At 41.0% G+C, this 12,357-nt stretch overlaps 1 protein-coding gene across 26 annotated transcripts in view; it reads left to right on the top strand.

The window, feature by feature from the left end:
- The first annotated feature begins 344 nt into the window (after positions 1–344).
- The window catches only part of LOC104317828 (methylenetetrahydrofolate dehydrogenase (NADP+ dependent) 2 like), a 73,912-nt gene continuing 61,899 nt past the window's right edge, over positions 345–12,357 (top strand). For 25 of the 26 annotated variants that reach the window (XR_011323852.1, XR_011323839.1, XR_011323856.1 and 22 more), the window contains exons 1-3: positions 345–810; positions 9,584–9,768; positions 11,105–11,227. Coding sequence is in view for 10 of the 26 variants with exons in the window: in XM_069778582.1 (XP_069634683.1) it covers positions 659–810; positions 9,584–9,768; positions 11,105–11,227 (460 nt within the window). In the remaining 16 variants the exon portion in view is untranslated. Of the gene's footprint in view, positions 811–9,281; positions 9,342–9,583; positions 9,769–11,104; positions 11,228–12,357 lie in introns of all 26 variants that reach the window. The other variant, XR_011323867.1, reaches the window with a different exon arrangement.

Below are 12,357 nucleotides of genomic sequence, written 5' to 3' on the forward strand. Positions count from 1 at the left end.
CTGGCATGCTTTGTACACGCTATTTCAGATTGCAGTTTGTTTTCTTCTTTGCCTCTGCAAAGAGAAATTTTTCCACACTTTTTAGTGAAAAATCTGCCATAAAACACGACAGAAAGCACTAATACGAGTTGCAAGAAAGCCCACGAGGAAAACACGCGGGTGCACTTGAGAATTAGAAAGGGCATCGACGCTTGTCTGTGCGGCTCTGAGCCGGTGTCGGCTTTGCCCACACACCACATTTTGGCGGGAAGAGAAGCGCCTACGAATCAAAGGGTGCAAATGACGACCGCCTCGTGCACCATCTGCCCCAACCCCCGAAGCACCGCAGGGCGGCAGGGGCCGGGGAGGTGGGCAGGGGCCGTGCCGCTCGCCCTCTCAGCACACAAACCCGCAGGGTTTGCCAGCCCCGCGCCACCACACGGGTGGTGACGGCGGGCCCACAGGCTCGCCTTCACCGGAGCCGCCGCCGCCCCTTCAGTTTTGGCGGGCGGCGTCCTCCGCTCGCCCCTCAGGCCGGCCGTTCCTCTCACGGCGACCGGCACCTCCGCCCGTCCCTCAGCAGCGCGCCCCGCCCCGTCGCGGCCCCGGGCCCGCTACTTGCCCTGGCTCCTCCTTTCGTCGCTTGGCTGCGGCGGCGCTTCCGTCCGCCGGGAGCGACATGGCGGCGGCGACCGCCTTCTCCTTCTTTTCTTCCTCCTCCTCCTCGGTGCTGCGCCCGGGCTTGGCGCCGCTGAGCCGATGGCGAGCCCTCTCGCGACCGGCGCCCCGGGCCGCTTACGGCACCAGCAGCTCCCCTCGCAGCGCCGCCAGGTACGCCACGCCGCACCGCTGGGGGTTTCTGCATCCTCACTCCTTCCCTCCTCCTCTTCCTCCTCCCGGTGCGGCGGGGAGCCTTGTGGAGAACGGCGGGACGAGGGCGGCCGCCGCGCGCGCGCCCGCCCGCCGCCGTTTAACGGTCGCGCTGGAAGGTTCGCCAGCGCGCGGCGGGCAGAGCGGGCGCCAGACCGCCTGAGGGAAGGGGACGGCACCGCGGCCCGCTGCCGGGAGACCCCTCTCCTTCCTCCGTCGCCTCCGGGGGGGGAGCTGCCCCTGGAGCCCGGCTGAGTTGTAGTTCTCCCCGGGAACATGGGGCTCTGAGGGGTCTGTGACAGCGGGCAGGGGTCGTGGATCCTGCGGGGATTTAACCGGTGCGCTGAGATGGGGGAGCCCTTGAAGCGTGGCCTGCCTTCCCGCCTCCTCCCCGAGGGGAGCGCGGCCAGTCAACATTTGTTTGCTCCCGCTGCCGTAAAGAGCCTCTCAGTTCGTTCACACGCAGTTGCTATATATCTTAAATTTTTTTGGGCGTCCGTGATTATTTTTGCGGATGGCTTGTAGGCAAGCGTTTTCAATCTCTGCTGAAGAATATTACTGTTTGTATGAAGGGTTGAGTGATGATGACAGCCCAGCCCATTGCATCTCGCGGTCCTCAGCAAGGCAAGTGCTGTGATCCTGTGGCGCGCTTTTGTTCTGGGAAAAAAAAAAAAACCAAACAAATTCTAAAATAAAAGTGAATAATGATAATTTAAATAAATAAATAAGTAAACCCCACGTGGTCACGCTGTGTTTCACGTAGCACTGCAGCGGGCAGGGGTCTGCCAGTGTTGGCTGAAAGCCTGGATCCCTAGGGCAAGCAGGGCATGCTCTACCGTAGTGAGGACGGGTTTCCTGATGTTACTCATGTGTTCCATTTAACGTGCTGGCTGGACCAAGCCTTTCCTGCTGGTGTTGTGGCATGGCAACTACCAGTGCTTCTCGGGGTGTGGATGGGAGGGTTTCAGCTGAGCCCTTGCTTGGCAGCCTTTCCATTTATACTGGAGGTGTCTTAAATACTGACCTGAAAGTTTGCTTGGTTCAGCAGGTCACAAGTAGCCCACACTGAAAGCACTGTCTTTGCCTTGTGTTTTCAAACATGAAAAGATTAGTAAGCTGTATGGTGGCAATTGAAATAACCATCTGACTTCCTAGATATTTTGTATGTCCTGTACAACAGAGGATTCAATTCTGCCAGTTTTGGCGCAAATAGCTGTATTTCTGGAACGGTACATGCCTACTTCTGTTCTTTGCTGCTAGTCACTTTTTTACAGTTCTGCGAAGAGTAGATGCTCCTGTAATAATGATTTTAGAGAGGTTTTTGTGTGGTACATATGGGACTGAGAAGATGCCATTGTGATGGCCCATATGATTTTGGGCTTTTAGTGCATAGGTTGATCTAAACTAGCAGCTGACATCTTTGTTTCTATAATGTCCTGCAGGTCACTGGATGCACTAACAAGAAAGATTCAGTACGTGAGTTGTTGTGTTGTAAACTCAGGCAGGGTTCAGAATAAGATCATCCTTGAGTGGGCAGGACGATAGTGGGACAGGATGGCATAGTAACACACATTAAATCTGTCACTACACCTGGTCAAGTTTTTCGTGTGGATAAAATTTAAAGTAATAATTCACTTCTTAATTTGAATGTCTTGAATAGCGTGGTGCAGTTTAACCTTCCTGTACAGCTCATGCTTTACTTTTTCATGTAGTTCTTGTATAATATTTCCATCGAAGGACTTAAACTATCTAGACTCTAAGCTTCAGAAGCATCAACATGTTATAATATTTATTATTTATGTATTTGACAGTTGTGAAAAATTTTCTTTACTTAAGAAAATTGTATATGCATATTTGGTTATACAAATAAAAGACTTTGAAGAGCATTACAGTGCAATTAGGGAAAATGGCGAGGTATTAGAAGTTTCTCCTTGGCTATGTATTCAAAGCTTACCTTTTTTTTTTCTCCTGTGAGAGTTAATTTTATAACTGGGTGGTTTTGCTGAGACAGAGTTCTGAAGGTCCAAATAGCAAATGTGATAGTGTTTACTGAGTTGTAGTAATGTATTCTTGATATTTATTTTGTGTATGAAAATACTAGTTGATGCATCAAAGACAGCTGAATTCAGGAAGTCACAGATATTTTCAAGGTGACCTTTGTTTTACTTAAACTGGTTGCTCAGGTGGTTGCTAGAACTGGAAGGTGAGATGAATTTAAGTATATTTTGTGCAGCAGGTGTGTATGTGTATGCTGCTGCTTCATCTTTCCCTGGTGAACTCTCAGCACCTTATGCATCACATCTGGAGAAACACTCGAAGCTTTAACGGTTGCTGAGGAAATCCAGAGACTTAAAAAATGTGGGATGAATAGATGGTGACTATGTACTAGAAAGTAGGTTCTTGAAGAAATATACTTCATAAAAATAAATCAGCTATGTTACATAAAAAGTGACGTTAGTGCAAGTGGTTTCGTACTTTTGGGAAGGTATTTTCTGGAGTCATGAAGAGTAGAGAATAACCTTGGAAGTAGCAGAATGAGAAGCGTCTCCATTTGGAGAGTAAATGACAGTGCGTTGCCACCTGATTTGTTTCCTTTTTAGTATTTGCATCTAAATCCATTAATGTTGTCTGCTTTTTAGCCACTGGCATTTAAACAAGTTTCTTTCAGTAACTTGGTAGGTATTAGCAAGAAGACTGTGTTGTTTTGGGTGCAGTTAAAATGTGTAGACAGTTGTTTTAATTTTTTCCAGAAGTGCTGGCAGCAGCTCTCTGTTTCCAAATATGATCTTTAAGCAAAGAGTTCTCTTCAAGACACGGATGAACTATGTTATGGGTGGGATGATGCTCCTGGCAGTTTGTTTGTGCTTTTAGGATTAGGGGGTTTTTCCATCTTAAAGACTAGCAGAGGAAAGAAGTTGTTTCAGAACTCACCACTGTGAATTTCTTCCATATGCTGTTAGGGTAATATTTTAAAATCCTTCATGTTCTACCATCCACATGTCTATGAAGTTTAAACAAGTGTCTCTGAATAAATATGGTGTCTGCTGGCTTTTAGATATTTTCCCCATGTATTGAATTGTTAAACGTTTCTTGTGTTTGAGTATGCTGATGAACAGACAAATGAGCATCTTATTAATATAACAAAACATTAATCATCGGTTATTTTACTCCAGTTGTGTAGTTTCTTATAGTAGAGAGAGAATGCAGAACTGTTTGTAGACTGTCTTAGAAAGCATGGTGTTTCTTCTTCCCCCCCCCCCCCCCCCCCCAATATGTTGTTCTAGGTGCGGACTTGTTCATTCCCCAGAATATGGTACAGAAAAAACCCCAACTGATCAGACTTGCAGCACTTTGAAAACCAGTCCAATTTTAACCTAAATCCAGAATGCTTTATTTTTGCAAATGACTTTGAACTACTTTCATCATGGCAAACTGACTCGACATATATTAAACATCAATGCTAAATGCGTTTGTGTACAGATGTACATTAAAGCTTCAAGCATATGTATTTGCAGAGAGTGTTGAAATGTTTTAGTTCTGGATGTTCGGGGTAGTCAGGCAAAGAAAAAGATTACCGCTGAAGGATGTCAAGCTTTTATTCTCTTAATACCTAATCAAACATAGGCCTTTTTTTCTTTTTTTTTTTTTTCCCCAGGGAGGTTTTTCTTTGGAACTAAAACCACACTTCTGTTACACAATAGGTAATGCATGTTTTCACGATACACTGAATTTGTACCCTTGTCTTAAAATTCTGGATTAAATTGTAAACCCACTAGAACTAATAATGATCAAGAGGAATAATAAATACCGCCATCTTCCTAGAAAATAGAGGTAAAATACCATCACATACTTTGCTTATTTTATGTGTCAAGCAAAGTTCAAGCCACAGAAGTCGAAGTAGCCAAAAATTAGGTGTAAGAATAAAGTAATTAATTATGCTGATTAAATTTAATTTTTTCAAGTGTTTCATAGGGAGAACAGTATGTTGTCTTGCTATAATGATGACCAGCTGCGATAAATCATCATCAAGACTGAAATAATACATTTTAGGACCTTTCTAGATAGCCTTCACTTGCAGTACCTATTGAAGTGTTGAGGTTTCAGTTTGTGTAACTGTAACGTGTATGGTTAAGTGTAAACACTAGGTATTTGTGTTGGGTTTTTTTATTATTATTTTTTAATAAAGTAGAGTAGCAGAATGGTAATGCATGGATAGCTGCTAATTGGGGAATATCTAACCCTGTAAAAGAAGAACATAATAATCTTTCTATTCTAAGTAATGTAACATTTGTTTTACATTTGGTTTTGGCCTTGGACTTGTAAAAATTTAGGTGCTGGCTGATTTAGGGCAAAACTATTTGCTATATATGAAGGTGACATCAGCTTTCAAATCTATTTGAAAACCTCCGCTAAGAAACATGTAAGAAGTGATGAACGTTTCAACCTAAGCAGTGGTTCTTGCAGTAGCGATATTTACAGCTTGGTTACAGTGATGGCATTTTTCAATGCAGAGTTAACCTAGTGGATATGTGGAGTGCTTTTAATAGATTGGGACTCGTGACAACTGGGACACTTGGTATCTGAACCATTATAAAAATTGTTAGCTGTGTTCCAAAAAAGATTTGCATTAGTGACATTGTACTGGTATTGGTAAACTATGGGTGGTTGAGCCCTTGAGGCTCAAGAAGGTGTGTGATCATCAGCTATGATCAGATGATGGGGGGAAGCTTTCTTGCCTTAAATAAATAGTAAAATTTATGGGGTGGGGGGAAGTCACGAGATTTGCTGTTCTTTCCTTAGAAGAGAGAACAGTGCATCTGTGACTTGACAGGCTCTTTATCTGTAACTCTGTAAGATACAAAGCTGAGCTTTCACACTCAATTTTTCAATTATTTGATAATTTCAGTTGCTCTGTGGTTCATGGTCAGTCTCCAAAGCAAAGGCTGAAAGTTTTACCTAAAGATTTCCTTTTCCTGTACGTTGTCTTCATTGAGATTCTCTTTGAGACCTGGAGTCATTTTCATAAACATTTGCCATAAATGTACATGCTATTTACCATCTCCCTTCCCAGCACTTTTAAGTTACGAATATGAAAAATAGAACTGCTCTTTGCATCTATACCTTTCTTAATCTCCTCCAAGTATCTGTTTAGCTGTTGTAATGCCAGAAGAGGGTAGCTTTTTTAAAGTAGGCCCATCCTGTAACTTCTTGCTAGGGTATAATTGTACTTGTTTTCTTCTGCATATGTGAACTAACCTGGAATCATTTTGATCTTCTATACCTGGGCTGCCCCAGAGTATTAATTTTTCAGAGTAGTCTTAACTTGAAAAATTTCTGTTTTCAGGCAAGTTTTTGTCTTTTACAGTCGATGTTTGCTCAGGCTTGTAGAACTTGCTTTTTGTTGTCTTCAGAAAGATCCAGGTGTTGGAAGAGCCTTATCACAGTGCCTCCTGGCTAGGATTTATTACATGTGTTTTGTCCTAGCTTATAATGTGTGTGTGAGAGTTTTTTTTTCTTTACATTTGTGTGTGTATGGTTTTGCCTTTTTAGCACTGTTTTTCTGTTAATTTGCTTTGGTTTTGATCCTTGGATGACTGAGAAGATTGAGTGTGATGGGGTGAGAATGGTCCGATGTGAGGGAGGACAGATCTTGAGAGCTTAATGAGTCTGTGGCTAGATGTTAAGGAATAGGCACACACTTAAAATCGTTTGCTTAAAGGTTAAGAAAACTTACCCTTTGGCAACACATTTAGAGTAAAAATAGCATAGGCATGCAATACACATTCATATGGATTGAAAGTACTTTTTGGCCCCAAAATACCATTAAATCCTTGTATTCTTAAATGTATATGGCATTGCTACACAGGTGAGCATTCATTATTTATTTGGCATAATGAGTACATGGAAAGAAGTGTCTTGTGCCAGAGGCATGTATAGCTAAAACATAAATAATGAAGATGGGAGAGAGACACGTATGAAAATGAGTACATACAGAGCAGGCCATACAGGAAAAGAATAAAACCACATCTGTTGGCTTAATTATTTTTCTTTATATACATATTTAAGTTAAACAGTACAGAAACTTGTGTTTGGGAAGAAGCTAAGGCTGGTGTAAAATGGAAGGAAACAAGGTGTTTGTGTGTTGTGTGCCAATTATGCTTGTAATATTTTGCTTTCCTGACAAACGCTTGGATAAATAGTTCTCAGCAGTGTGTGTTATTTTTTCTTTCTTTTTTTAATACTAGGCAGTGTGATTTTTTTTTTTCTTTATTTTAAAGTTATAATGACATCTTCTTGCTGTCATTATCACTCATCTGGAGTCCTTGCTAAACTATGCCAGTTATAAATGGTAGTCAAGTTGAATTAATTTATTCAATTCAAAGCAGGGGTTACAGTCTGTGTGTATGTATGTGTGTATACATGTAAAGCTTTTCATCTCAAAGAAGGAAGTGTAGGCTGTTTGCAGAGGGGAAACCCTCTCCTACTTAGGCTCACTTTCTAGTAAGTAAGATCAAGTAATCAGTCGACAGTCTTTGGTTAGGAGTTGATGAATCAGGAGTGTGTTTTTTCTTAGTGCCGCATAGTTGTGCTCATTAGGAGAGGAGTGAACTTGTCCGCTAGTGACTTTAACTTTGTGTCTGTCTTGGTAGTTCTGCTTCTAGGGAGTTGGTGTTATTTTACTGCGTTTTTACAGATAGAACAGTATTTACTTTCTTCTTATAATATCAGAAGATTGTGCCAAGGAGTGTTAACTATATGTATGTATCACGTTAGGATTCTTGAAGTTTCTTTGAGAAGATGAGAGATTCAATTAGTGAAGAAGATAGTGTAGATAAAAGCTTGAACTGTGGTGGAATATGTCCCATGGACACGTACAAGGTGAGGAGCACCTATGCTTGCTCATAGTGAGCAGACAGGCAGGAAGATGGAGAAGACTCCAGAGACCAGGAGAACAACCAAGGTAAGATAAAGCTGACACTTGGAAGATCTGAATGAAATAGTACTGAAGGAAGTGCTGTTCAATCTAGATGCACTTGATCTTTGAGCAGTTAGCTGGTGAGGTGAGCACGGGGAGTTGATAAAAGACATTAGGAGCTTTACCAAAGGGTAAGTCTTAATATTATTGTCACCAAAGTGTCATTCAAGGGTGAGGGTAGGGCTTGTAAGATTAAGTAAGGAATTTGACTTCCTTTCCATTCTGCGGTGCCTCTTGAGCGCTGTTAAGGTTTACCTCGTATGCCATTTGAAATAAACTGTATTTAAAAATACATTTGGGGGTTGTCATGTTACTACTTACAAGTCGTTCATTTTTTTGAAGGGGTCGAGCAGTAGTAGAAGTTAGAGAGTTTGATACTATTATTTCCAATCCGGAAAAATCTATTTTCAGGTATCTTGCACTTCCCTATGTAGCAGAGTCCTCATAGAGCCGTTCTTCAGTGACCTGAAATGTACACGGGATTTCTTCATTTATCAGTCAGATATAGAGGTTAAGTTTGGATGATTTCTTTATATAAGACCAGAGATAGTCTGTGATTTTGGGTGGTCTTGTGGTCATCCTGTCCTGCGTGGTGTCATTGTCGCCACTGCTGTTCCCTCGCCTACCTTCCTTCTTTCACAGCCTTGTGCAATTAGCTTCTTTGATCATGAAGATTTACTAAGAACAATTGAAATTGCACAAATTTCTGAAATGAGTAGAATGCAACTCACTTTTTTTGGCTGCTTAAGGTTATGGGTTTGAATCTTGTAGTAGAGTACGATGTTTTAAACCAGATCAGTGGTACTGTTTCTTGCTCTACAGCTTTCTCTCTCTTCCTGCTTTCTCCCCTCTAAGCAGCAGCACCACCACACAATAAAGTTAGTATTTAAAGGCTGATTATCTGCTACAAAAGTAATTAACCTTTTAGCATCCGAAAGTTACATGTGCTGGAGGTTTCTTGTTTGTTGCAGGTTGGTGAGGGGTGAGTGTGGGTTCCGCGTCCTTGGCTGGGGTGATGATCACAGAAATGTAGAGGGAAAGAGGGGGGCTGAGGAGTTCTGGGACAAGTTCAAGCCACAAGGCTTTCTCAGTTTTTCTCTGCTTTTCTACATGGGTAGGGCAATGGTTGTGGGCCCTTTACCCAAGGAGGGTGTTTGTCTGCTGTAGTGCTGGTTGAGGGACAGAGCAAAGTTACTGGAAGGACAGGGGATTGAAAGGATGGAAGTGGGGAGGGCATGACAGAAGCTCCTGAGCAAGTTGCCACTGGCTTACGTGAGTTAAGTCCTAAGAAAGCTGAGAAATAGTATCATCTAGGCTCGGACAAAAGAATAGTGTGAATAATCCCATGTCAAATAGATTTTTGAAAGGAATTTGGGAAGGGAGGTGGGTAAAAATTCCTTAAAACAAAAAAACTTAAGGGCGTAAGAATATTCTCATGTTCTGTTCCCAAATGCAGGAGTTCATAGATACGTTCAGCCTGGCTGGCTATGTGTGTTGGGAGGGTGGGGTGTGGCAGGTAAGCTCCTCTTCCGTATGCACTGATGGCACATTCCTGCCCTTCAAATAAGGGAGTGGGGAAACACTTCTTTCCCTGGGTGGATTTGTAATGCATTAGTGTTTTTCAAGTAATATTTGAAATACTAGGAAATTAACTAATCAAAGCATTTGCAAGTATTTAACACAGTAGATCACACACTTTAAAGTGTCTTGTTTATCAAATAATAGAGCTAAATATTGTATATCTTTTTGTCTTTATAGTGATGAAGCAACCATTATCTCAGGGACAAAGCTTGCTAAACAAGTTTTGAAAGAAGTTCAAAGGGATGTAGAATCGTGGATATCCTTTGGAAACAAGAGACCTCATCTCAGTGTCATATTAGTAGGAGACAATCCAGCTAGTCATATCTATGTCAGAAACAAGATAAAAGCAGCTGCAGCTGTAGGTATGTGTTATGTAATATAAATGATCCTTTGGTAAGCACAAGATGGTACTGTTACTTAAAAACAAAAAATTTTAAAAAGCGGGAGGGGGAACTCCCTTTATATCTTAAATTAATTTTGCACTGTTTTCTTCCTCATCTTCTCTGGTGAACCTAAAAAAAAAGAAGTTGCATTGACATGTGAAGAAAGTAGTTTTAACAGCACGTGAATGGTAGCTTTAAGTTCAGTTCCGTATCTTAAAATATTGTTAGGAAACAGTTTGCACCCTTACTGATAGAAACTGGAAACTAAAGAAGAACACTGGGTAAGTTTTTTGACAGTTAAATGTCTTAACTGGCTTTGAGATGCTTGGTGAATAAAGGTAATCAGAGAGAAATTATGTCAGTTTTTAGTTGTTTCTGCAAGACACTTTGATTATTTTTGAATGTGAAATATTTGCTTAAGAGCTTGCCTCCTCAGTACCTGTTAGATGCCTTCTTTTATATGTGGGTTTTTCAGCCCACCTCCAACTGTGGTAGCAAACCCTACTACCCCGGAATTGATGGCAACAGTGATTAAGTAACCAGTTTCACAGGAAGATACTGGGAAGAGCCTTTTTGTTTATAATGTCAATCTTCATGTGCATCTGCTGTATTTCATGGAAATGTCTGTCCTGTTGGATGCTTCAGGTCTACAGTAGAGCCAGGCAAGCCAATGCAAAACCAGGGCTTCGCAGCTCTGAATATGAAGGGCAAAATTTCAGACATAATGAATTCGAACAGAAAAGCTGAGCAACTGATTAGCTGGGATAAAGCCCAGTCACTACAACATCTCATCTCCAAATGAAAGAGTATCATAGCCTAAACAGGGAACTTCAATGTTGTTGCTATCAGTGAAACTGCAATCTTGTGAAGTAACTTGAAAAATTTTCTTTTCTAATAACAACTTTTGTCCCACAGAAGTAGAAAAGCTATCAGATAAAATGCCAGTAATTCTAGCGTAGCTTTATCTGTTCAGTTTTAATTGTAATTCTCAAGAGCACATTTGTAGAAAAGTTACACACTTTATTTTCTTAATACTTCTGAAATGTTGTTTAATTTTGGAGGTACTGTGTCCAACTATAGATTTTTTATTATTATTTTTTTTGTTTTTACTGTGTGTTTCATTGGAAGATTGTACTTGACATCTAGAAATACAGTATTAAAGACCAGACAGCGAAAGCAGAATTGTTAGCAAGTCCTCTATGGTTATTTAACACAGTTGTTAAGCATCGGACAGATTTTTAGATGAAATGACTCAGCTGCCTGTAGATAAATTTCCTGATACTAATATGTGTCTTCTGGTTTTGTTTTTTCTCAGGCATTTCTAGTGAGGTCATACTGAGGCCTAAAGACGTTTCTCAGGAAGAACTCTTAGATATGACGGTAAAACTCAACAAGGATTCAACAGTTAGTGGTGTATTAGTTCAGCTACCTCTCCCAGGTAAGTGAAATCTTTTGTCTTGCTCCTCATATACAGTCAATGTCAGAGGAAAGAGTTTGATACTTGTGGGTTGCAAGTATATCAGAGTGACATAAAAAGTTCTTGAAAGAGGACATGTATAATGAAGGATTAGTTCAGATGTTAAATTTTTTGTTGTATACAAGCCTGCAGTTCATCTTAAACAAAAAAGCAAATTAAATTGTGAGAATCATTTCATATTGTCAACCCTGCCTTTTTTTAAAGTTCAGTCAGAATGCTATTTCAAGGAATTTCCACACACTTTGTCCAGCTTATTTCTCTTGGGGTTTTGTTTGTTTGTTTGTTTTTTTAACATGTTGCACTATTTTGTCTTGAACTCCAAGGCCTTTGCCATATTTTCATCACCTATATTATGCCAAGTTATGCTATCTAGCAGATGATGCTACGGTCTTTCTCACAGTGATTCCAGGTTTTGCCTTAAACATTTGTTCGTGTTTTCTGTGCTGTCCCTAATGTTCCAGGTGAGCTTTGTGTGAAGGTCCTAAAAGCTTCTCCTCTATTCTTGGTTTTTATTTCCCCGTTCCTAATTTGTAATAAAATCTTACTAAAATATCACTTCACAGTAGCTGGCAAAATGGTATTTTGGCGGCGGTAAAACTTGCAGGTTTTATCTAAATCTACATAAGTCAACTTAGTTAAATCACTGTACGCTTCCTAATGGAGCGGCACCTAAATTACTAAAGTCATTGTAATAAATTGGTTGGCATTTTGCGTTTCCCCTGTCTCGTGTGTTTCCAAGTGTTGCCTTTTATCATACGTTTATGCTGTATGCTCTGAAGGGCTAGAGCTGTCTTTTTGGCATGTATAGGCACAATTTCTAGCACTAGCTGGGACTCCAGGGGTTACTGTTTATAAGTATCTCTGACAATGGTGAAGCTGAAGCTTTGTTTCTAGGTAAGCTCTTAATTTCCAGTCTTGTTCCTAGTCTTGGTCTCCACTTTCAGACAGTTCTCGCTCCTTTTTTTTCATATCTACAAATCATCCAAAATTGGGGCAGGTTCTGAGTGTTAGACAGGAAGACATGTTTTGTTTGTATTTGTAATAAACATCAGCATTCCAGATTAGGAAGTTATGTGCTTCATATTGTATGA

Source organism: Haliaeetus albicilla, chromosome 1 (genome assembly GCF_947461875.1).
Source record: "Haliaeetus albicilla chromosome 1, bHalAlb1.1, whole genome shotgun sequence".
NCBI lineage: Eukaryota > Metazoa > Chordata > Aves > Accipitriformes > Accipitridae > Haliaeetus > Haliaeetus albicilla.